General features: G+C 39.7%; 1 protein-coding gene across 2 annotated transcripts in view; it reads left to right on the top strand.

Annotated features, from left to right (window-relative positions):
• Positions 1 to 566: 566 nt before the first annotated feature.
• HECW2 (HECT, C2 and WW domain containing E3 ubiquitin protein ligase 2) overlaps positions 567 to 26,792 on the top strand; it is a 105,415-nt gene continuing 79,189 nt past the window's right edge. The window contains exon 1 of one of the 2 annotated variants that reach the window (XM_039699961.1): positions 567 to 907. In XM_039699961.1, the coding sequence (XP_039555895.1) occupies positions 616 to 907 (292 nt within the window). In that variant the 5' untranslated portion in view covers positions 567 to 615. Of the gene's footprint in view, positions 908 to 21,552; positions 21,942 to 26,792 lie in introns of those variants that run through there. The other variant, XM_039700061.1, reaches the window with a different exon arrangement.

Raw genomic sequence — 26,792 nt, 5'->3', positions numbered from 1 at the left:
GCTTTGTACTTTATAAGATGAAATCCTTACAAGATGATTTTATAGTAACATAAATCTGGAATACGTTATTTCAGCTGAAATATGTCCAACTTTACATCCAATCTTTGACACTTAACTCATGCTGATCAAACAGTGCATAGAGAGTATTGTTGAAACTACCATAAACATCATGTACTGCTGGGGTTTTTGTGGTACAAGGCGAGTTCATTATTCTTTGCTCGTAAGGCTACTTCACTCTTAAGTCCACACTTACATTAGCTTTGTTTCTGAGGCTGTTCTTGCTTCACAGATTGTCCTGGATGATTTGCTTTCTGCTGTTTTCTGGCTTATAAATGTCATTTCATGGTGTATGGCTAACTCCAAGTTTTGTTGTAAGTGAATTGTGGGGTTTTTTAATGTACAGACACTCAGTTCTTGCAGTGGTAGAGCAATGAAGAAAAAAATTGTACTCGGTCTGTTTCAGGCTTTTGTGGGAACATTCTTGCACTGATACTTCTCCATTTAATAACTGACTGAGTCACCTCCTGTCTCACTTAAAACTGTCTTTTTTTCCTTTGTTGTGATAGATCTCTGAACAACAACTTTTTTACGTGAGTTGACAGAAGAGGAGAAGAGATGGCCAGCTCAGCCCGAGAGCACCTGCTCTTCGTGCGCCGTCGCAACCCGCAGCTCCGGTACACCCTGAGCCCCGAGAACCTGCAGAGCTTGGCCTCTCAGGGCACCATGCCTGAGAACATGAACTTGCAGCGTGCCAACAGTGACACTGATTTAGTGACCTCGGATAGCAGGTCGAGTTTGACAGCCAGCATGTACGAATACACCTTGGGACAGTCTCAGAACCTCATCATTTTCTGGGATATTAAGGAAGAAGTAGATCCAACTGACTGGATAGGACTTTATCACATAGGTAAGTCAGAATTGTGTTGTAATATTTCTGTGTATTTCTTGCTATTTTGCCACTTAATATTTTCTTTTCTGGTATGTGTTCTGGCATACCACAGAATTAATTTACAGATAAGTCGAGGTACAACTGCAGAGAGTTGCCTTGGGTTCCTCTTTGCTTTTCTCCATGCAATGACTATGTAAAAACTTGATTCTAATTAATATAGATCTGGTTCCACAATGACCTGCTAGAAGATGAAATGCATTATTCCTAAAGAATAAATATGCATACAGTTTCCTATTTCTACCTTGGCTGGTGGCTGGCTTGCAGACTGGAAAATTTGAGGTATCATACTCATCATGTACCTTGATGTGCTTACAGTCCAATGCTTGTACGTTATCTTGGACAAAAAAAAGATAAAACCTCTTATCGTTCGTGAAAAGCAAACAAATTATCATTTGTATAAGTCTTTGATTTTGTAGAACTGAAATAGCATCAGTTCTGAAGGAGTGAAAATTTCTGTTTACGATGAATTCTTGTAGAAGGAAATCCTCTCCAGAGATTCTTCTGTGTGGGTTTCTTTTTTAGAAGGAGCTGGAAAGAGCTCTAGGCTGCCATGCAAAGGCCTGTGGGTTGTGTGTGCATTAGCAAATAATGTGATTCCAAAGGGGTGGATCAGTAGGTCAGTTGGTTTTGAGAGCACCAGTAACCTATCTGGGCTGTGATTTTCCTCTGTGTTGGGTTTAGTCAAGGATGCAAATGTCCCTGCTGCAGGTGTGGTTTGGAACTGTCCAAAGGACAGCCTTTATGTCCCTGCTAGGAAGGGAGCACAGGCGGTACCTGGAGTGGCACACGGGGTTTAGTCACCTCCTCAGGAATCACTTCACGTGCACTAAATTTAACCAGTGCTCACCAAGTGGGACTGGTGGGTTCATTTGTTCCAAAATTGTGCTGCTTCTCTGGATCTAATGACTCATGTAGAGAATGGTCAATTCAAACTGCCAGAAGCAGCTATAGCAGAAACTGATGGAGACAGTTCTGACCACTGAAGTTAAATCTGGCTGGGACTAAGTGTAGTGCAGTGAAACTGGCCTCAGTAGGATTTTTTGAGAAATACTTGCTGTGTAACCTTTTCCCAAGATGTTCCATCTCTGCATCACTTAATGTTAAATTCTATGTAGATGCTATTTCTAGTTCTCTTTTTTTTAAGTCTGATATTTTTTTCTGACATGACCATAGTTCCACAAAGTGGGCATTATTAACTTGTGCTGTTCCAGTGCATACCTGGCAATAAAAGCACTATTGCTGCATAAGCTGCAGTCTCTCCTGGAAAAAGTGTGGATATGCACTAACCTTTAAGCCACCTAAATGAAGTGTCTCCATAATAAACAGGAATGGATCTTCCCAACAGCATTAGCAGCTGAAGTGTGATCTGTGCTGTAAAATGCACAGACTGCTAAATGAGCTGAAACATTCTAATTTAAATACATCGAGAGCTTCATCTGCATAAAGGTATAACAGTCTTTCTTGTTTTTTTATGGTTCACGGCACTTCAGGATTGATGTTCAATAAGCTAAAATGCAGCATCTCTGTAAAATTCTTATTGGTTCTTACGCTAGGCTGAAAGTGATTTTTATCTTATTTTCATGATTAAAAATATTTATGCATTCAGTCTGTTGAGTCCCTAAAGTACAAAAAATAAGTTAGCACAGAGTAAGAAATCTATAAGGAACACCCAAATTTATGCCTTCTTGGGCCTAAACCCCCCATTTACAACCAGGTAATACCAGAGTACGTGAATGCTGTCTTGTTAAATGGTGGAAGGTCCAGAAACTTTTGTCTCCATTGCCACTTGAAATCCGTGAATGGTGGTGTGAGTTTCGATGGTGGTTTCATCATTCTGAATGATGAAATTGCACATTTTTTAACAACAGAGGTAAGGACGTACTCAGTCTGATAGGTATGCCTGTCTGTCTTTGATGTAAATTTTTTGATCAACTCTTTCAAGTGTTAAAAAAACCTTTCAATTTGCATAACTTTTATAGCCACAGTTATGGTAAGTTAAATTCTCCAGGTACAATCCAGGATTTTCCATCCTTTATGATAATAGCTGTGAAGTACCTCCAGTTTCCACTTACTCCTTTGTAAGTTGAGGACACTTCTTATTTTCTTGGGAGAGGCATGCTAGTTGGTGAAGATTTTTGAGAATAAAACTCTATCCTCAAACATGTTATTAAAATTTATTGTAGTTGCTTGAGGTTCTTCATCCTAGTCTTTGTTTAAAATGAAAATTATTTCATTTAAGTCTCCCCTCGGGCACAGGCTCCTGAAGGCACTGGGAATTGTGTGTGGTCACTAACACAAGGCAGCACTGGGGCTCTGCCAGCTTGCTGCTGTACCTCCAGTATTCCCCCATGTCTTCTAGTAAAGCACCATTTTTGAGGAGCTAGGAGCAGAAAAAGGCAAATATTGTGCTCTTATTTTAAAACCCAAAAGCACAGTCCTATGGCTTCTTTTTTTTTAGTGTTGCTTGTACAATTAACTGACATGCAGTCTGGATCAGTGTTTTGAGAGGAAAAAGTTGTTGCTGATTCTGTGAGGAGAAGGTGAGTATTCTAAAATGGGCATCATTCTGAGCTCAGGCATTTGCACAGAGAGGTTTGGCAAGGGTCTGAACCAATCCAGGTACATTTTCAGGTCAAGCTAAGTTTTGCAGAATTACAGCCAGTATAAAAGGAATTGAAAATGGAACACTGGAAGCTGTCTTGCCTCTTCATTCATTAATTTTCTCAATTAGCATGTTCTCATTAGTTTTCTATAAGGATAAGGCAGTTCTATGCCTCTGAGTGTGGTTTTGTTTCTCAGTTAGAACTGCAGGGGCTCATGAGGAATCCCACAAAAGTTCTTAATAAAAGTTTCTTTATAAGAGTGTGACCAGAACCCACTGCACACATTCACCCAGCATGGACTGGTGCAGTTGGTAACAAGACTGTCAGCAATCAGAGTCACTGCCTCTCCTGTTAGTGCTTTGCAGGTGATTGACTGGCTTTCACTAGGGAATACTAGATAGAGCATTTCCCAATACAGTACAACTTCAGTGGAGTGTTTATCCTGCTAAATAGTTATGAAAATAAATGTTACCTTTTTAAAATGAGAAAAGCCCAAGGGGAAAAACACAGAATCATCTTATTCTGAAGGACTGATTTAATTTTATTTTTTTTTTAAGTGCATGTGAATATTTTTTGGGGACTTCTGGTTATTTTTTTTTTAAAGGAAGGAAGTCATAAATGAACAAATGCTTTGTAGAAAAGACTGTATTTTATGAGACATTAATTAATGGGATACTCCTGCATAGAAACTTTCAGTCTTTCACTTTTAAATGCAAGGAATTGAACCTAACTGAAAATTTCTACATAGCTAAATTCATGCTCAGATTTTCTAGGATTTTGTACTTTAAAGAATGTTGTTAGATATATATGTGAGTTTGTTCACTTGTAGCATACTTTTATCTTCCTTGCTTTCATCAATATGCATGTGAAAACATGGCCAATTTTCTTGCTGAGGAACAGTTTTGTATGCATGTTCTTTTTCTTTCCCAGTGTATTCCTAAGGATTACCAGAAGAAAAGTGTGTGTGAGGAACGTGGTGTATTCTGTGAAGGCAAACATCCTTTTTCCTGGCTATTTCTGGATTTGTACTGGCTGAACTTTTAAAAGTGTCAGTAGCACTTCTGGAACAGTCTTGTCCATCAAGTTTTGTTAGAGCAGCTTTCTGTCTGCAGAGGAGATGTGTGGGAGTGCAGATAGCACAGCTGTGAAGGCACAGAGGGTCCCACCGAGGCTGCGTGCAAGGCAGAAATGCTGTTTGCTCTCTCTGGGTAAATCGGGCGGTGTTGCATGAACTGTGAAATTGTCAAATCTGAAATGCAGGTTTATCATTTTGGATTCAGCTTTAAGCTCTGCCTAGAATGGACCTGTCGTTTTTTCTTCAGGATTGGTAATGAGGATTGTCACTTGAGAGTGACAAGCAGGATGGAATTTGAAGAGGGGGCTTTTTAGTAGAGGTACTGGGCCTGTGCTTACTTTGAGAAGTAGAGGTAAATTTTCAGTCCTTCTGTACTTAGAAGAAAGAAATCCTCTTCTCAAAAATTCTCGATTTCTCATGAGGGTTTAGACTGGAAACCACTATCTTTTGAAGTCATAGCACACTACAGAATTTAACACACATCCTCTTAGACCCATAAGGTTTTCTTGCTCAGTAGCAACCCAGCTTTTGCTTTGTGTATTATTGTTGTTACAAGCAATATTTAATATGTTGGAGGTTGTTTTTTATTTCCTTGATTTATGAAGAATCTGCATCTTGCTATGGCAGGAGTGCTCAAGTTCTGGAACCCTGTAGTGAGTAAAGCTGTGCCAAATACTGGCCCCAGTTGAAATCAAAGATAAATGGATATTCATTTTGAAGGAACTGTGAGATCCCTGTTTTCTTGCTACTGTGTTATTGTGGCAACAGGCTTCCAAGACTTCCTTGGAAAGTGAGGGCTGCTCAAAAAGATGAGCAGGTGGACTCTCCACTACTCATGGAATGCTGAGGGAAGTTGCATCTTGATAAGTGTTACAGGTTGTCATGAAGTGTCATATTAAAAGAAAACAGGAAGTACAAAATAAGGAATAAAAAGTCAGCAGAGAGAAGCAAACCCTATTTCTGGTTAAAATAGATTATCTCCCATGGCCAAATTGCACAGGTTGGCCTATTTTTGTCCTAATTTACAGAGTCCTATTTATGAGCTGCATGCCCTCATTCTAGAGATCCTTAGCACATTCAGAATGCTGGCTGTCAAAGGTCATTGTATTTGTTTCCATTAGCTGCCTTACAGAAGCTGCTTGGCTTTTTGCTATACCTACATCATGGGTCCAAACCAGAATTATAAAACCAAACAAAAATAAAAAGAAACAAACCCGCCCCCGGTGTGAAGTTATCTAGGGCAATTTAGATAGGCCCTGGGTTTATACTAAGCTTCCTAGGGTAATGGAGTTTGGAGCCTCTCTTTTCAGGTCAGACAGGATTAAAAAGAAAAAACCTTTTGCATAAACTGCCTTTAGTATGCTTAAAGTAGAGGCTCACATTAGACAGAGAGATTATAAAATGTTAAAATACTTTATTCCTAGAAGATTTATTTGGTTTGCATTATAGAAAACATACAAAGTAATAGCTCTATCATCTTCCAGAAAATTGTGATTTTTCACTTGATTTTTTTTTCCCTGTTTCCTGTTCTTTCTTTACGTTTCTGTATTTTAAAACATGAGCAGTACTGTTCATGTCTGTTGACTAGTTGCTAGGCATAAAACTGTTAATTTGTGGTTACTCCTCATTCTGGCTGCTGCTAAGGTCTGGAAGCTGCTGGCTTGAGTTTCTGTGTGGAAGAGTCTTTCCCAGCTGGCTCCATGAGAGTCTCTGGCTTTGACTTCCAGGACACTGGCACTGTGCTTTTTGTCATCAACCATAGTGCCAGAAGAAGCTGCCTTGGAGTTTCATTTGCTGGTGACTTAGTAATATTTAGGGAAAGGCCAGCTCTTGAGTGGGATAATGAAAAGTAGGGGCAGTCTAATGTAACAACTGTGTCCTAAAATGTGGTGAGGCTTCAGTGGTCTAAAAAAACCTGTACAATAAACCAAGGGTCTTCAGAAGCTTTCCCTCCAGGTACTGCATTCCAGTTTTATTCTCTCAGTTCTTCCTAGGTCCTGACCCACATACAAAGCTCTTTTTTCACCAGCATGGAATTTTTCCTCTTCAGTTGTGAGCTGGCGAACTTTGTTCAAAAATAAGTGTATGGACAGCATAATGCCATTTCTTTACTGCAGAAAATTAGAAGATGTGGATAGAAAGTTTTTTCTCTATGTATTTTTCATTGCATTAAGCAGATGCCTGAAAAGATATTCATTATGTTAAAATATATGTTTTTTTATTGTTTTAAGAAGAAAATAATTAATTCCCTGCTAAAACCCCCAAAATCTAGGAACTTGTATGATGATACATAGATTCAAACTGTGACAGAAAAGGTCTTGCCAGAACATCCAAACTTTTCAGTTAATTGTGGGTTTTCTTCAGTTTTTCAGATAGCCCTGACCTGAAAACTAGACAAATGTAGCTGCAGGGAGGACATTTTCAGCTGTGTTGTCAGTATCTTTCCACTGCAAGAGGTTTTGGCATGACAACATTTATAATCCTTTGGATAGAAAGTGGTGCTCTCGCAACCCTGCCTTTTGAAGTGACTGTTCTAGCAGATGGGAAGATGGCAAATACAAACACTGGATAATGAAAAACAGTATAGACCTCTGGATTTGTAATATTCCCTTTTACCGTAAAACTGTCTTGTGTCAGCTTGTATTTTAATTTGGTTGAAGGAGGTTGGATTTAATTTTAAAAAGACATTTCCAGTGCTGTTTGCTATCATAGAATCATCGTGCCATACAGTATTTTCAAAGTAATTTGGGAAAACAGTCATTCCAAGTCAGTTATAACCGGATTGAAAAAGGAATTGCATAAATTCATCTATTGATTTTTTTCATGTGAGAAATAGAGTATGGATTAGGTTTGCATTATGCATAGTGTTAGAACTCCTCCTTGTACATTTTTTATGAAATTCTTGGCTCCTGTGTCTGCACATATTTATCAATGACTCTAAGGATCTGAATTGAGATGTGTTATAAGCTGAGTGTTAAATAGGATATGTTAAGGGTGTGACTGGTGTAGGTAAAGCCAGTGGGACAAGAAAAGATGAGACACAAACATACTAGGACTCTGAAGCAAACATTTTTTAGCAGATACATTTAATATAATTTTTAATATAGTCTGATATTGGATACACAGATTCTTAAATTATAACTGGAGGAGGTTAATGAAGGTGCCAATACGAATTTAGATAGGCCTTCTTTCTAGCAAAGCTCATCAATTTATGCTCTTTGAAGGACAGCAAAGACCCAGAGAATGGCCAGGTCTGAAACTTCTCTGGTATGAAAAAATGGGCCAGAGTGGTACCCAGCCCTTGCAGGATTTGTGGTTTGTCATGAGGGAAATTCTGGTTTGGGGTGAAGATGCTGGAGCTGTGCAGTTCCACTGATCGTGCCGTGCTGGTGCTCACCTGGTGGGCACTGCAGGACCTGGGCACGGCTGCACTGGCAGCGTTTCCTGTCTCTGTGCCCAGCAGCAGCCAGGACTCCATTGCCCTCACTTTGAGGGGCAGCTGATTTTCAGGCGAGCAAACCCTGTGCTTCTGAGCTTTGTTTCAAGAGATCTGCCTCCTTTGTGTGGCAGTCATTCAGAGTTAGTGTCAAACTGTTTAGTCTTCTGTCGTGTTTCAAGTCACTGATCACTAATGTGTCAGTAGTCCTAGAAAGTTTATAAAAATCAGTGGGTTCATTGCCCTTGTCATTCCTCCCCTACCCTTGGGAAGAAATGAATCCCTTATCTTCCAGTGTGGTAATGCAAAAAATGAACCTACAATTTCCATATAAGTAAGGTAGTCATTCTGTATGTACTGTAGTAAGGCAAAAAGGAGAAAGACAGGTATCTAGTCAGATATGGTGTGAGCTCTCACTCTCCATTAAATTGAGAATTTAAACTTCATGTGATGGTCAAAAAATGTAGTTCATTGACTTAAGTCACACTTGAGGATAATTTTCAAGAGGGGAAAACTGAAAGCTTGGACCTAATAAGTGTCATCTGTGAAGAGGATTAAGAACTGAATGCATTCCATGCCTTGCAAAATCAGGACCCTAATCAATGTTTTATCTTTGCCATAAAATGTGGAAGCAGTTTCTTGTGTGTGAAGCTAGTTAAGCCTAAATGGGTTTGACTTTATAAAATTAAATATGTGTAGAAAATGTTATAGTGCAGTAGTAGGCACATTTGGTTGTCACTGAGATAAATATCCAGTAATGACCTCATTAAAAAAGAAAAAAAGAATTTATATGTCCACTGTAGTTTAATTTGTATCTAGAGTTTCATGCATGACATAGTTCAGCAGATGGAAGCCTGCAGGGTGGGGAAAAATACAGTTTGACAAATTTTTCAACATAGATGCCTCTCTTAATTTTAGTAGATTTCAGAAAGGTACTTGCTTCCCAGATACTGAATAAGGATGCAACAATCTACTAAAGTCAACAATGAGTAAGATTTTTAGGAGTTATTAATGAGGTGGTACTTAATGTGCAAGCAACAACACTTTTTCTGATGTATTCTTCAACTTGTAAATTTGAGCAATAGGGTGAGAAGCGCATTGTCCAGTTCTCTTTGAAAACCCCAAACCGAACATACCCCTGCTATGTGTTCAGAAGTGAAATCCCAGCTGACATCAGTGCCACTGCCCCAAGGGATGTGAAGAGCTCTAAGTCGATCAGATGAGGAAAGGTTTGTAGTTTGGAAAGCAGTCCTAATTACAGCATGTTGAACTGAGTGCACTCCTTCTCTCCTGCTCAAGCAGTTAAATACAAATCTGTGTGTTTCAGGTTCAGGTAGGTGACTGTGCTTGGTGCTGCTGGTTGCTGGCTCAGTGGTGCCAAGCTGGCAGAGCATTTCCTCTCCCAAGAATGCAAACAGCTCTGGGTCAGTTCAGCATCTCGGAGGGGCTGGGGGACAGCAGCAGGGGTTACCTGCAGGAGCGTGGGACCAGGAGTGGGAGGGACACTCTAGGCAGGAATTGGCCACTGGATCTGCTCATCTGCAGTGTGCAGCGGTGACCCCAGCACAGAGGCTGTGATGAGATGTGATTTGTAGTCTGCTCTAAAAGGTGTGTGAGACTAATTGCAATTAGTTACTTATGTCCGAGTTTGTGTGTATTGCTTGTAGTAGCTGAGTTGGTGAGCCTTTGCTTCTAGTTGCATTCAATTTTAGGTTCTGTTTGTTGCCTGAAGAGTTCCAGGGAATTAATGCTTTTACAAATGCTCTTCTGGAAAAGGTGTAGAAATAATGGAAATCTGATATGAAGGTGCTTTCAAGATAATTACACAAGTTAATAATACTTCCTTGCCTTCATTAGTCTACAGTTTTGTGTTCTTTTTTGATGTTGCATGTGAGAGAGTGCTTTTTCATTTCTGAGATTTTATATTAAAAAGTTAAAAAGCAAAATCGTTATCTCTTTTCCTGAGTTCTGATGATGCTTTTGGCACTGGTTAAAATGATACTGCTTCTGAAGAACTGCAGAATGACCTTTGTGTTTCTTCTGGCTTGGGTCTCGTCCAGTTTAATCTGCAGAGCTATTTAGTACTTATCATAAGCAGTGTTTGGCTTAATTTCTCTCATTTTCATGATATCAGCTTAAATATTTGAGATGAGAAATAACTATATTGGCATCCTTTTTGTTGAAGAGGTAAACGTACTACTTCTTAACTGTGAAGTAGTCATCCATCTCACTACAAAACTGCTACAGCCTAAATGTGAGAAAAATGATCTGGCAATGTATAGGAGGGAAAAAAAATCATTCCTGTTACTCTGCATGTGACAGGATAGTGCTTAAGACAAGTTAGCAGTTTTTCTGGTTATTACTTGAAAACTCTCTTTATGCCATCAGTGCATTACTCAGAAGTTAATTTATCTTGGAAATTCTAAATTGTCTTCAACTGAAGTAGAGTGCAAAAATTGTAAGTGATCTTCCAACCTCCTTTCCCCCTTTCTCCATCTATATACTGCACATCATGTGATGAAGAATAGGTTATAAGGTGCTATTTTTTAGATAATGTCCTTTTGCTTAGGACTGCTCTGCAGTTAAATGTAGTAAATCAAGGCTTTGCCATAAAATGAAATTTCAAATTTCGTTTAAATTTCCAAAGCAAAACCGTCTTCTGTTTAGCTAGAGCATGAACTCTACCACTTACTTTGAGGTGGCCTGTTTAATACTCAAGAATATTTACTAGTGCCTTGAGATATTGATACATTGCTGGAAACTGCTGAAGGTAATGAGTCTGTGCTGAGGTGATTCAGTGATTCAGGTGATTCAGATTCTTGGATGTATGGTTTGACCATGGACTCTGTGCCTCTAGGGGTAAGCACCAGGGACTGAAAGCTCTCATGAGGCACACAGGCAGCAGTGGTTTTAATTTAAGTGTAGGGGAGATCCACTAAACTGTTTCAGGGAAGGTTTTTTTGTCTTTGCAGGGAGAGGACCAACTTAGGAGAACCACTTCCTGATTAGCCATAATATGTTGCTTTTAAAGTGGGCGTAAGGAGTTATGAGGATGGGAAACAAACATTGCGTTTGACAGAAAATATTTCAGGTTCTTTTAGAACTCCTTCCTGCTCATTTCTTTAGAAATCTAAGACTGACTTATCTTATTGTGTGTGTATATTGGATGAATTTCTTCCAGGATGTGTTGGCTCATTTCCTTGAGTACTTCTAAATTTTCTGAATTTTTTTCAGTCACAACAGATAGCTCAAAAAGCTTTAAGGAAATGAGTCAACCTCCTGAAATAAATTGCTTACTGAATAGAGGATACTATGTTCGACATCACAGACGCCCTTGATAGTTCTGTGGATACTAATTAAGAGATAGTCTCTGAAAATCTGTTATATCCATGTTCCAAAAGGATTTAGGAGACAAATATCCACAGCAAGCACCTGGGCTTTCCTGTTATGAATGTGGGGCATGCTTCTAGACTGACAGGTATTAGTGTGAGAGGTGCAGATGGGGAGGTGACAGACAGGCTCTCTAATGCCAAATTAAGGATGTTGTTGAAGTTAAGTGTAAATAAATAGGAGTAATGCAAAGGTGCTGAGTTGAGGACTACAAAGCTTTCATAAAACAACACTGAAATCTGAAGGCTGTGTAGGTGAAGTGCTTTCTTTGATCCTTATTTTATTACGCACAAGCAATTTGCATTCTGGTTCCAGGAGCCCTTGCTGTGAGTGACCTGAATGTCCTGCGGGTGCCCAAAGCAGGTGAGGTGGTTCTGTGAGGAAAGGCCCAGTCCCTGTCCACCTTCCCTTTGAGTTGCAGGAGTCCCAGCAGGGAGTTTCCTTGCTTGGGGCTTTGCTGAGTCACTGCGCTGGCAACTGACTGCAGTCTTATATAGCTAGATTAAAAATAAGTAAGAAGACACCATTTTAGTAACATATCTGTCTTATACCGTAGGTAGGCACAGGATTCAGGATTTTCTTTGCTTCCCAAGGATTACTCAGCGACTCAGGGACAGAAATGAGAAAGCCAGCACCAAACACCATGATCTGGGATTTTCTGTCTGATGAGCCTAACTAAAAGTAAAACCAGATGGCCCTTAATATTTAAAAAGTTCAATGTCTGGATCTGGATCTGAACTTTGAACTCTGAGGCAGCAAGTAATAAGCCAGCTTGCCCTGCTGTGGTGCATTATGCAGAAAGTCCCTGATGCAGGCTGTAAATACCACATCTCTAAACAGAGGTGACGTGCATCTCCAGACAGGTGACGTGCACTGCCAGGCACTCGAGGGAGATCTGAATACATACACACCACAACAGAGAGAAGAAAGCCTGGAACATCTGCAGAGGAGCTGACCCTGTTGGTGTGCAGTGTCTCAAAACAGTGAGAGTTGCATAAAAGCAGGTACAAAATACAAATCCAACTGCAGTGGAAGGAGTGAATACATACACACCACAACAGAGAGAAGAAAGCCTGGAACATCTGCAGAGGAGTTGACCCTGTTGGTGCGCAGTGAGAGTTGCATAAAAGCAGGTATAAAATACAAATCCAACTGCAGTGGAAGGATACAGAATAAGGTGTAGGGCTCTGTCTCTGTTTTTGTGGTTGTTGTGAGTGACTTTTGCCTGTAATTTGTGGTCGTGCACAATGAACTTGCTACATTTCTCTTGTTGGAGCGTAAGTGTTGGCCACGGTAGTTTGGTACTGTGATCTGTAAGCTTTTTGATACAACCTTTAGGGGTGAAGTAGCAGTGTGTGCAGGCAAAAGGACAGAATAGTCATGGTTTATTAAAAAACAAACAAAAGCATTGCATCAATAGGAACATCCCTGTTGAAGAATGTGAATAAATTATTGATTGATTTGGCAGGAACACAGGAAAGAAAAACAATGCTTGATGCAAGATTGACTTGTAGGTTCAGTGTACCTACCTGTTTGCAGCTCCAGCTTGAGCAAAGGATAGTATATCCCAAGCATGATAGAGTAATCAGCAAAAATAGGTGGCTAAACTATTGATTGATTTGGCAGGAACACAGGAAAGAAAAACAATGCTTGATGCGAGATTGACTTGTAGGTCCAGCATACCTACCTGTTTGCAGCTCCAGCTTGAGCAAAGGAGATAGTATATCCCAAGCATGATAGAGAAATCAGCAAAAATAGGTGGCTAAAACCATCAGGATAAACTCCTGGCTCATTGTGACAAAATAGGTTTGGTGGTCTCAACAAAGAACCAATAATCAAACAAACCTCAGGCTGCAGTCCAAGGGAGCCTGAATCAGGTCAGGGACAGTGCAAGAATGCAGGCAGTGAACACATTCTATTTCCTCCATCTGTATACCTTGCAAAAATAGCATCTTTGGAAGTGTATGTGCAAATTTGGAATGTGCTGTGCTCCTGATCTATTTCTGGGTTATCCTGTGTCTGCTTAAAGATTAATTCAGTGTATAAGCACGCTATACTGTTTGGTGGACAGGACAGAGAAAAACATAATGTGCTTCTGTAAAGTGAACTGGGTCAGACTTCAGTCATATGCTCATCCAAAGAACCTGTTCTCCTGGTGACTACAGTGTTTCCCTGATTGTGCTGTTAAATTCTTCAATGTCAGGATGCTAGTGTCAGATCCCCAAATGGGACAGTCTGTGTTTGCAAGTAGTCAGTGACACACAATATGAAATTAAGCACAAATGTAAGAAACTGTAAGCTGTAGAAACCACAGCTTGGCTGAAAATTATGCCCCAGGGACTTGGTTCACAAATACTAGCAAGATTTGCAGCTCACTGTACAAACCTGTGGCTAGTTAGGTGGGATGTAACCAATCTGAATGGATTTTTTTGTTTGCAGTTCTTACATACTTTTAAACCTTTTTTGTTGTTTTTGTATATTTCTTGCCCACTTCTTGCATTTACATTACCACATTGAATAGTTCTGGCTGTGCTTACTGGAACAAAATATGTGTTTGGAAACACTTAGAGTATTTTACTTCAGGTGCAATATTAGTAGGAAATGCTTAGAAAAGATGTTTGCTTTGTATAGGTTTGTTGGGCTTCATAATGAACTCAGATTCTTGGACCATTTATTCTTTTTGTTGGTCGCTTTTAAATTTCGGTTAAATTACCGAGACATTGAAGCATGACAAAAGGATATTGTCAAAATATAAACATTTTTCTGTATTCCAAGCCAGGAAGCTCCCTGGCTTTCTAATAAATTCCCTAAGAAACCTATTACTGCCAAATGACAATAGACTAGTTTGCATTCCCGCTTAAACAACTCATAATATTGAAGATAAACTTAAAAACAACAGCTGCTAAGGGAATATTAAATCCCACAAGATCCTTAAGAGATGTGTGCTGTAGAGACACAGTATGGAATGTTTTTTGACAAGTTTGAGAAACCAGAAGAATTTCTAAAAGGCAGTAAGTAATTGCTTGAAGCTGGGAAAGAAATTTTTTCCCTAAAAAAAAAGTATTTTTGGGAATGGACTTGAGCGCTGAAAGGAAAATGCTGGCTGATATTGTTACTGTCAAAAGGTTGGAACAGGCTAAGAAGAATTTTGATCAATGTCAGAAACTGTAAGTAATAATCAAGCGAACATGAGGAATCAAAAGGCTGTCCTTTCTCTCCTTTCAGTGATGAGTCAATTCTCTCCACCCAGTTTTGAAGGATGCCACATTGCTGAAAATTCAGAGATATCTTTACCATCATAATAGGTTCAGGATTCAAACCATCAACCATTGGAGAATGCAAAACTGAAATTAACCTCCTGGATTCCTAGATGTCAGCTGCTGTGTGTAGGAAAACTCTTTTTTCTGTAACTGATCTGTTCTGTGGGTGTACTGCTTCTTGTTTTAGCCCTCATTCCTAGCAATAAATAGCACTTTCACACACTCACATACCAAAAAAAGAAATAAGTCTAAGTAAACACCAAGTAAAACAAGGGCTGCAAAAGTGATTGAGGGTTAAATGAAATCCACAGGACTCTTGGGGAGTGTGTTTGGCACGTACTTTGCTCTTTCCTGGTTCATTCCAGGAAAGGAAAGAGAACTGTGGGGAAAGCTGAAGGGGACTGAGTAACAAAAGCAAAATGAGAACATCCAACTAGCTGGCCATAAAAGCAGCTGGTGGATCACTGTGTGCAAAGGCTGGGTCAGCTTTTTGGGTGATGCTGGCTCTGTAATTCAAAATGGTTTGTGGTCAGAGTTTAACACCCTTGCTAATGATCAGTTAATTTTTTTTTTAATATGTCATACAGAAAACTTTCAGTAATTCTGGTAGAAACTTCCACTGGCAAAAGCTACTTGTTAGAACTACTGGCGGGTGTATGTATGTGGGCAGTTAAAACACTTAATTCGGATTTGTGGTTACAGTCCTTCTCCTTCGTGGCCATGAGCAGAGCCAGCCATCTGGCAAGGGAGTGCCTCCTTCTCAGCACACATCTGAGAGCTTCCCACAAACGAGATTTCAGCTCATTAGGATACTTTATGCCCTTGCAGGGATTTGAGAAGAAATACATACCTTTAATCTCTTGTATTTTCATCTGAGTTGCATGTTTTTGTTCTGTTCTAGAAAAGAAATACTTTTACTGAACTTAACCTTTTGATTGCATATATACATTAAAGATTTTTTTCTGCGGTTTATTCAGAGGTATTATAAATTCCTAATTAATTATTTAGGCCTGCAGCCCTTTCATTGAAAGTTGTGACATGATTAGAGGGTTAGAAGTGTGAGCCCTTGCTGAATGACACTGCTCTTGAGCTGATGGCTTCCTGTATTTTGATAGGTAAAGATGATGAAGTTACTTTTGGGATGTAGCTGCTTATGGTTGGTTGGTGTTTGTCTGTAGCACCTGAAAGGTCTTGATGATCAAGATGTTGAACGTAGAGACGTGACTGAGCTCATCCTTTGAGCTGTATCAATATTTTATAGCATTTGTAAAATGTAAATATTTCTGCCAGCAATAGGTGTTAGAAAATGAATGAGAAAAGACCATGTCAGGTGGATAATGCACCAGTGAATTCAGGTCAGTTTTTGTAGAAGATAATTGCAGAAATTGAGGGATTTGTGTCACTTGAGTAAGCTAGAATGAGGTTTTCAAGTTATTGATGTGATGAGTAACTAGTTCTGGCTTTTCACCAATTTTGAGGATCATCTGTCAGGTGAGGTTTTCAAATTGATAAATGTATTAACCTAAAGGCCGTGTAACCTAAATTATAGATGCTTACAATTTATCATCACCTCACTTTTAGGACCAGAGGATGAAAAGGGTAAATAAGCATGATACTTGTCAAAAAGTGATTGCAAAATTTATGTGAATTTATAAAGTATTCACGTGTCGTTATTAAGTTGGAGGGCAGGGGAAACAGGATGGCTGCTAATAATTCGACATGGAATGGCTCCTGTTAATTAGGACAAGAAGTTTTGTAGGTTATTAGATAAGTAGTAACAGGTTTGATACTTCCTTTAGCTACTTCTTAGGGAACCTATCATACCGCTGGCTGGGTTTCAGATAATAGTTTGCCATTGCTACTCTAAACTCTGTATAAAACAGGTTACTTTCTTCTGCTGTATGAAAAGCTGGAGCAGAAAAGGAAAAGGGAACAGAAGGATGAGCAGAAAAGGAAAGCAGGAAGCTAGACAGTGTTCTGTGCAAACCTACAGATCAATAACAGCAAATATGCTTGTAATGAATTTTACTGTTTCATGGGTAGCCGATGTGAGGCATATTGCAAAATGCTGCCTGGAAATAAAGGTGAGTACTCAAACTGAATGTTTCAGTAATAGACAGTTGCCAAGTACATGTTTCCTATCTGATTTTAAAATTTCAGTAATATAAACAGAACAAATGACACTTGGCAACAGTTTCAAAATATGGATTTAAAATAACATGCATATGTTTTTGAAATCTCTTCTAGACTGTTGTGCTTTTCCTACATGTGCATCACAGTGATATGTATGGTGTTTTAAAGGGCAGATGTACATTGCATAATAATTCAAAATGGTATTTAGATTTGCAAACAACAACAAAAAAAGTAAAAATAGAACACAGTCATCAACTCTATTTTTAAAATCCTCTCAGTTATGGCAGTTGTGTTTGCTGACAGTTCCACAAGAAAAGCCTCATTGTGAGGTATAAGTAATTTACAGAAGATCTGCATGCGGAATGAAGTGCACTTAAGGTTAGTTTATGAGCTAGTAATGTCTGTCAAATGAGCCCATATTTTACCAAAATTAAACGCAGAAGAAATCATTACATCATTCAGTACAGTCTACTGTGTATTAAGGCCACTCAGTGTTGTCCAAATCTCTCCTCTCCTGAATATTCCCACTCTGAGAAGATGAAAATGTGACTATTGCCAGAGAGCAGCAGCAGACTGAATGGGAATAATGTTCTGATTGCAGAGCAGGAATTGCTCCAAGTACGTTTTGAGGCTGAGGAGGAGGGAAGAGGGATGGCCATAAACATATGGCCTTTCCTGAAGTGGTTTCCACTGTTTCCACTTGAGAAGTGTTTGACCAGAAAAGAAGGAACACCCAGCAAAACTGTCAGTTTGTCTGGGACCTTTCTGCACTGGGTGCCTGCATACAGAACCAGATGTTTGCTGGTTAATAAATAAACCAGCACGAAGGCCATAGAATAAATGACCCCTTACTTTTTCTGCTGCCTGTAGATTACATATGATGTGTTTGAAGACAGCCACAGCACAGAAAGCCTCTCTGTAAGTGCAGCTGTGCTAGTAGCAAAATTGTGCTTTTATTTGGAATGTTTATTTACCAGCAGAATTTCCTGGGGGCAGGATAGGCTGTGTAGACAAGAGCATGGCTTTGCTGATATCACATCTTCCACAGCAGGAATACTTTGTTATATTTTTGAGTTTTTCTGGCAAAGATTTGTGATGGGAATGTGGTCACGGATAAAAGTGCATGCCCTTTATCTTTGGAAGCTGCAGTCCCCTTTTGCGTGCAGCTAAAGCAAGCTCAGCAGCTCGTGTGCTGCCAGCAAACAAGTGCTTAGCTGACACCATATAAGGCTGTGGCTGAGGAAGAAAATGATGAAAAACATTCCACAATAAACTTATACTGGCAGATTTAATATGGCACAGAAAAGGTTAGATAGAGTTTTTATTTTTCTTTTTTTTTTGCTTTTTTTAGTTTAGCTCTGACAGCATTTAACCCCACAATAACTTTTTTAATGTTAATTAGGTAAACATGGCTTGTTTTTCTAGATACTCTAAATAGTCTTGTCCCAGAATAACAGGATTTTAGGATATTGGTGCACTCAGGGTTTGTTATTGTGGAGTTTGGTTTTGGGTTTTTTTTGACCTTGGACTTGCTACTGTTAAAAGCAAGAAAAACACCTTTAGTGTATAGGACTGTGGGAGTGTCAGGATGTGTTTAGAGACAGGATATAACAGTGAGGAGCATATTGAGAAAGAATTATGGTTGTGAAGATGAGTTTAATTGAGTTTTAACAAAATGTGAGATGCAGTGAAGTGCTTAAAAAAAAAGACATGGTGCTACAGGAGAGAGACTTCTCTTTTCCCTAGTATATTGCTTGCATCTTTGCTGTCCTCATATCCTCTCATCTTTATCATGAAATAGCTTAGTTATTGTAGTGCTTTAGAATATCGGTATAGTCCAACTTTGGTAGCCAGTGGTGGCCTAAATCTGAATTTCCAAACCGTTCCCTGCCTGGTGGCCACTCTTTTTGGCAGTCTCCGTCTTCTGCAGACATCACTTCCCCTGACCCATCAGCAGCTGAAATGATTGTGAGTTGACAGGAGAGGTGGTGCAGCTTTTGCCTCAGCTGTGTGCTGCTTCTTTCAGGAGGAGGTTGAAACACCCCTGTCCCTTATTTCCCCCCCGCATACAGCTAGCTGGACCTCAAGATTTAAATGGTAGGTGATTTATTAGCATTTTGCAAAGGTGTTGGGAGTCTTATGCAATATCATTCAGCCTCTAATAGTCTTTGTGTCTAAGGGTGTGCAGTACCATCTGTCAAAGTTTTTTCAGTGTCATTCTTAAGCTTAATTTTTGCTCTAACATTTATGCCTTTCTTGTTGTAGCCAGTCTGTGGTAGTGCAGCTCAGGAACAGCCAAGCATTGTGTCCCTGTGCTGTGCAGGATGTGGTTTCCAGGTGGGCCAGGTCAGCTGGCAGGTGGCTCATGATGCACAGGGCACTTGTGCCGTGGGCTGGCACATATGTGAAACCTGAACTGGAGATGGGAATGAAGTGCACATCATTTATGAAGGAGGATTAGTAAGATTTTCAGGAAAGATGTTAAGCTTGAGGTCATTTCCTTCCTCTTGTTATGCTTTTGAATTTCTGCCAGTAAGATGGGTGAAAGGGCTTATTTTTATCTTTGAATGCTTTGAATTTCAATGATGCCTTTACTTTGAATGCAGAGAAGTGGAATTCCACTTTATTCCTGCCATTGTACTGTCATATGTCTGAAAAAATTACTTGTATTTTTTTTCCAATATCTTTGTGTCTTACATTCTAGTTGACTAATCTTTTGAGCTGCTGCTGTGCCCTGAAATATCACATTGTGTGAGGGCACATGGAGATGCTGTGATCCCCATGCTGAAATGTTAGTGTACATAAAGAAGGAATCAAAATATAGTGGTATAATTCTTGGAAAAGAAGGAAATAGCCAGTGTCAGGATTTTCCCACTCTGTTAAGTTTCAATAGCAAAAAGGTTTCACAGTTCAGTGTTTGAATGGGGTGTATGGTATGGTGTCTGTGCTCTGCTTGTGCAGCTGAAGTAGGAGTGAAGTGTTAGAGAAGTTGATGTTATTCCTGGCCATCCTGTCAGTCACAACTAGAAAAATTAATAATGGCTCTTGCTGCATAAAGCAATAGAGTGCAATAAAAATCAGCAGCATATTCATGTACACAGTGAGTCACAGTGGGCACACAAGGGAATGCAAGTGGAGTCTTTCTGCTTCTTGCCCACAGCTCAGGGGCAATCAGTGGAGGTACATGAATCTTAAATTTGGTTGTGCAATAGGAAAAACTGCTGCTGTGCTGTGAGGAGCAAACACCTCTTTGTTTTCTGACCATGGGTCATGATTATAGATGATGTTGATTCTCCACTGCTAATATAGCAGGACTGTGGCACCAGAAGGCTGAAATCTGTGTCCAGGCTGGAATTCAGAGTGTTGTCCAGCACCCTCTAGCAGTGCATGATTACCTTCAGGAAGAGCTGCAACAGCAGCTTCTCTCCTGTGTGAGGCTGTAAGAGCATCTCTTGTACCTTTTTCTGCCTCTTTTCTGCTCTTGCTTTTCTCAGTTGGACCTTGTGTCTTGTATTTCTGCCACTTTCCAAGTTTTTTTCAAAGTGTCCTGAAGAGTAAAGAGAACTGTGATAATTGGATCTTCTAGCTGCTTAGGGAGCTTTCAAGACAGTCCAAGAATTTTGTTCTCAACTTTTTTGGGGTTGCTCTGCTGGAAGAGAGGAGAGAGGGAGGAATGTTTCCAGCCATTTAGTACTCAGCAGTGTGTTAGATTTCTCTTACAGTATTCCAGTTCTCATGTTCTTTCACCTTCTGTCCTTTGAAGATACAATTCCTAGAGGTGCTCATGCAAGCACAAAGCAATGCGTTAGCTTTCATCCCTTCGTTAGCAAAGAATCTATCTTAATTTCTTCGACTGGAAGCGTTTTTGAAAAATCTTCAATTGAGTAAAACAGATACTCCTGTAAGAGGTGGAAGGGGTTTTTTTACTGCATTTTTTTTTCTTTTAAAAATCTGAGTATTACTAGGAAAACCAAGATTTGCTTTGAGAGTCTGGACCTACAGCTCCACAAGTGTGCAATTTCATGAAATGTGTGCCGTGAAAAATTTGATCTTGGGCTACAGACCAGATTGCAGATTCCTTTAGGAATCCTCTTTTTTCTTGAGGTGCTGGGACTGCTTTGGCACGGTTTGGGTGCTTGCCACAGGCTGAAGGAGTTTTAGGTCAGCTGCAGGTTTTCCACTAGGAGGCCATTGAGGAGCTGGAGCATCTGGAGGAATAGAGGCTTGTCCAAGCTCCTGCCCTGAGGTGGCATTTACCACCCTGAAAGAGGAGAAGTAGTAATGGAAGCTCTCTGCCACCTGTTTGTCCTCCTGCCCAGGAGTGCCCTGGGCAGAGTTATCCTGGGTTTAAGGCAGCTCCATGCCAGCCAGACGTCATGGAGCAGTCCCCTCTTCCCTGAAATAACTGGATTTGTGGGGAAGTCATGCGGGAGGGCGAAATACTGTGTAAACAAAGCCTGCACTTCCAGCGAGCTCCCGCTGTGCTCGTTGCTGTGGCTGCCTTGCCGTCATTTCTAGGATTTCAGGATCCTCCTGTTTACATCAGCCTGCCCGTGCTGCGGGGCCGTGGCCATGCTGAGGAATCCTCCCATGGACAAGGCAAGGAAGGAAGTGGAGGGAGGATGGGGCTTCGGCATCCTGTACCCTTCGGAGGGGAGTGGCTGCAAATAGCAGAGCCTGAAGGACGTAATACCTTATGCGTTTTAGCACGGGCTGCTTGAACCCAGAGGAACCTTGAATAAAGGAGAAAAGGCAGATGATGGCGTGTAACTGCTCGGAACTGCCGCGGAGTTGGAGGACATCCTTCTAAAAGCCTTTCCTCCAAATGACAGGAGGAAGGGAGAGGACAGACGTGCTTCGTGGAGCTGAGATTTATGCAGCAGTGCTAACACAGAGCTAAGCCTCCAAACTTGAGCTGCACTGGCTGGGTCCAGAAGGCAACTTCTGTAGAAAGCACTGGTTGTGATTGGGAATGAGGATGCTGTTTTCAATATCCGTCCTCTAAACGTTACTGGTTTTTATTCTTCAGTTTGTTAATTGGGCTCTGATGGAGGAATGCAGTTTAGGATCCACGGGCATCCTTTGGAATGGCCAGGTAAGGCTAGAAAGTACAACTAAGTGTTGATCTTTAATTTTGGCAATGGTGCTGTCTTTCATGGGAAATGTTTTGGTTCTACCAGGTAACCTGTGTTCACAGGCTGAGAGGGCAAATTCTGAAAATCAGAGAAACAAGCTCTGACTTAGTGGGTTAATATTTGTTTATACGGTACTAACTAATACCTAGTGTATTTTAAATTGATTGACATAATGTGATTTATTATAGTAATTGCTTGCAGTAGAAACCCTAGAACATGTTAATTTACTTACTGACTTTCTAGAAAAGGAATGAGGCCTCAGGTGATAAAATTTATCTTCTCCTTTGGATGTGTCCTGATACAGTTTCCAAGTGCTTTTAAGCATATTCTGGGTATAAGGAAGAAATATATTTAGTTAATTATATCAGTAAACACAGTGCTACTTCTTTATTGATCACCCATAGATTTTTATTTCTAGTATTTCTGGAATTAAAATTATTAGAGATTACCAAAGTGAAAATATTGCACCAAAGTTAGCATTGCAGACTTTCCTAGTCATTTTCCCAAAATCCACTATATGTATTCTCTGGAATGTTCTAGTTAGTCTTACATTTTGGTGACAGTCGGTTTTACTGCTTGGAAGTCTGTGCTTACACTGAAAAGAGTGCAATTGCTGGCATTGAGATTAAGGTATTTGGAAGTAATGAAGTAAAATGCATGTCAGTTAGTTTTTTGGTTTACATTGGAAATGCCATCCTAGAGATCTCCTGAGGTTGGCTCAAAATCAAGTTCAGAAATATTCTCCAATGCAGATTAACCACAAGCCTCTGTTACTTTTAAAGACTAAGTGAAATGATGGAGTAAAATAGGTGGGGGAGTGACCCTTCTTGGTAGGATGTTTATGGGAGGAACTGATGGCAAATTCACAGATCTCAGCCTTGGACAGAACTTGACATAGCCTTGCTATTCTCCAGCCTTCCAGCACTGCTGATCCTCATTGTAAGAGAAATAAATGATGCTTTAAAAGCTTAGTACCAATACTCCCCTTAATAACTGAATGCATTGCACACACCTTCTTCGGTGCCACAAATGGATTGGCATCAGCCTAAAATGTGAAAGAAGTCGCATTCTGACAATATGAACTTAATTTAAAATTTTAAATTGAAACTGAACAATACAAACACTTCAAAAGATTTTGCATAAAGCATCTTCCAGAAAGGGATAAAAAAATCAGAGACTGGGATGTAAATCCCAAAGGAGGATAAGAGAATTATGCAGGGATACAATGGGGTTACCAACGTGATTGATCTTTTCTGAGCTAAGCTGCATGGATTTTTCAAGGGCTGTGAGTTAGCCATATATGGTAGTGCAAGATGAAAATTGTTAAGTTGTATATAATTAAAGTTGACAACCAGAATCTATTAACATCACCTTTGCTCTGGTATGAGCATCTTTATAAATGTGTTACAGTAAAGACATCAGAATGCACAAGTTTGAACCTCTTAGATTGCTATAGCGATCTTTGCTTATTGCACAGGAAAAAATTTAAAGCAATGATGTTTCCACACCAGGTATTTTTGACTTCTATAATGTTTTGGCATATTGAAGAAAAAATATAATATTGTGTTGATGGAAGCAACCCTTTTATCACAAAATCTAGCACTACTGACAACAAACTGGGACCAGAAGATGAGTGCTGGTTTCTCTGCTCTGTGCACTGGGACTGTAAGGCTTGTTTCAGATAATTAATTGCTAGCAGTTCCTCTAGCTGTCTTATAAAAGACTGTATCTTATTTATCTGTTTGTTGCTTTAGTCTATGCAGGATGACTCTGTGAGGTGATGGGTTTCAGGTAGTTTATCCTTTTTTCCCAAGACAGAAATAATGGAAGATATAAGACACAAAGAACAAAATGTGAACTCTTCAGAAGCCTCCTAACCCCTGATGTCAGACACACTGGCTTAGCACAGCTTCCAACACTCCATAACATCCTTGTGCAAAACTGGGAGTAGCAGATGATAAAACACGATTGTGCAGGCAGGCAGGCTGGAGAAATGGGCAGACAGGAGTGACCCCTGACACTGGGATGGGCTGGGGGCTGACTCTGCAAATCAGCTTTGCAGAAGAAGACCTGGAGGACAAATTGAGGAAGAGCCAGCAGTGTGCCAGTGCAACGTTTCTCAATGCCAGGTTTGGCTGACTGTTTAGTAGTTAAATAAAGAAAACACTGTTACTCAGAATGTTTTTGCTTTACAGTGATTTCAAGGAGCATTACTCAGAGTGAAATTCCACACAGTGATACATTTATTATTACCCACTTTTTGTTGTAAAACATTATCTCATATACTGTGATTTGTACAGGGATTGTAGCTCTGAGTTTTGTTCTGTAGTATTTTATGTCTAATACATTTATTATTACCCACTTTTTGTTGTAAAACATTATCTTATATACTCTGATTTGTACAGGGGTTGTAGCTCTGAGAAGTTCTGTTCTGTAGCATTTTATGTCTAGGAATTACTGAAGATAAAGAAAAACTGTGCATCTTGCATTGTTTTATTTCTTTCAGAAGTGTAGCCTCACTGGACAAGATACTGATGCAGTAAGACAGTATTTTGTTGCATATTTTATGTTCTGGGAAGGGATATTTATATCTACTCTTTGGCCCAGATTCTGGAACAGCCGCCAGTTTCACAAACAGCAACAATTATGTGCTAAAAGGAGAATAGAACTGCTTAGAATCGAAGTTCCCTATGGAATGTATATATGGAGAGAGAGAGAGAGTGTGTGTGCATGTATGTTTGGGAGGAGAGAAAAAATGAGGGAGTGATAATTCTGATGTTGCTTTTTCTGCTCTTAAACGCTTCCTTTTTTTTGGTCAATACTTTTATGATTATTGTCTACTTCAATGTTTTCATGCCATTCATTCTTTTCCTTCAGTTTTTCTTTTTAAAATCCATGAACTGATGTTTAAGTTATTTTTCCATATGCTTTAGTAATGTTATTTTCCCCTTATGTGAATAGCATCATAAAAGTAGAAAAAACCCATCTGTTTCAGAAGAAAGTCAAAGCTGACCAAAATAAATTGTGTAATTTGAGTCGATTGCTGACAGGCAAGGGTCTGTTAGCATTTTCCATCCCTCTGTCTCCACCACCTTCTGTTGCAGTGGCAGCATGCCTGTGGGCAGAGTATCAATGATTTAGTCTTCATTGCTGCAAAGGAGTCCGTTCCTTCATGAAAGAGCTGAAAATCCAGGCACTTCTATAAATGTGGGATTTTAATAAAGTGAAAGAAAGCGTTCTGCATTCTTGAACTACCAGCTGGGAATTTGAGACTCATTTCATGGAGGACCTTTTCTGAAGCTTACTAATATCCCTGTAAAATTGCCATTGACTTTGCTTTGTGACTGATTTAAAAAACAAAGAACAGTTGCTTGTGCCTTATTGTTGGAAATCTCACCAATAAAGGTGTATTTCATTGCTTCAGGCTTTGTTAATTTGTTGAACAAGATAAGAATTAAAAAAACTCATGGTTATTGTATACCAAATATCCGTCCTTCTTAGAATCATGAAGAGACTCTTCTCCAGCAGATTAAAGACAGAAATTCAGAGCTAGAGCATGTTAGATGAGATGTTTACTGTCAGGAATGTGTCTTCATTTACCTAGATGAAATGAGAATGCTGAATAGTTTAAAACTCTGTGTTTCAGGTAACTGGAATTTTTAAAGAATCTGCTCACTTTTGGTAGTGATCTTTTGGATAACCAGGTTTATATGGTGGACCAGAGCAGTCACTAGTGTAGTGTTGCTGGAAGTTAAGCTGTATCTCATGGTTTCTCAGTGTTCTGTCTGGAAGAAAACAGGGGGCCTTGGGATAGGAAGGCACAAGTATAAAAAGTAAATAAATTCATCAACAATGCATTCTTTTGGTTAGTGTGTCATTGCAAATCATGTAGAGATTTTTTATAAGGTCTGTGGGGTGATTTACAGGTTGTACATTCAGTGTTCCTCTTTATACAACTTTGGAAAAAGCCCCAACAAAACATGGGTGAGATGCACCTTTGTTTAGTCTGAAAGTTTTTTTACTGTAATGAAGACTAAATACATGCACTTTAAGATTTTACTGCCTGTGTGCCTTTCTGGTGCATGCACTTTGTGTCCTATCATGTTGATTCTGCACGAGAAGTTAAGCCTGAGGGCATTACAAGCTTGAGGATCACAAGTGTTAGGAGAACCCTCCCGTCCCTTCTCCTTGTCATTGAGATAATTGTGAAGTTCTCCTGGACTTGTCATGATTTTGAGGTGTTGAGACATCAGCTTTCAGAAAATTCTCAAAGTTATCCATGGCTGGAGGCATAAAAATGTCAGTAGCTTGCCATGACTCCTTCTTTATTCTCCAGAGCTCTTGTAGGTTTTGGGCAGTGTGGAAGTTCTCTTGAGCAGCCACAGAAGCCCAGTGTGTGGTCGTGTTCTGTGTGTTGGTTTGGTGAGATGAGATGTACAGACTGCACTCATCATAATTCAGTGGAGTTACTGCTTGTACACTGAGATGAGCCATCAGAATGAAAGGGAGGAAGAGAAGCTTTAGTGTGAGTTCATATTTTTAAGATAAATGTAAGAAAGCTGCGTTTTTTATTTTTCTTTCATAAATAGTATATGGGTGTCTAAAATGTAGGTGACAATTCTGTTATCTCATGTGAGAGTTCCTACCAAAGCACAAAGGAAAGTGCTTGAATGGATATGAGCTTCATGAACAAAGTCACAGTAGACTAGGTTCTTAGTGAAGTCTTTAAATTTGTAGAATGCACTCAAATGTATATAACAAAATTATTTTTTTTAAAGTAAAATTAAAGAATATGCAGTATCACTGGAAAG

The sequence above is a fragment of the Passer montanus genome, unplaced genomic scaffold (genome assembly GCF_014805655.1).
Source record: "Passer montanus isolate IOZ18808 unplaced genomic scaffold, ASM1480565v1 scaffold1, whole genome shotgun sequence".
Taxonomy (NCBI): Eukaryota; Metazoa; Chordata; class Aves; order Passeriformes; family Passeridae; genus Passer; species Passer montanus.
The sequence above is the reverse complement of the archived record's forward strand: the minus strand, read 5'-3'. Positions and strand labels throughout refer to the sequence as shown.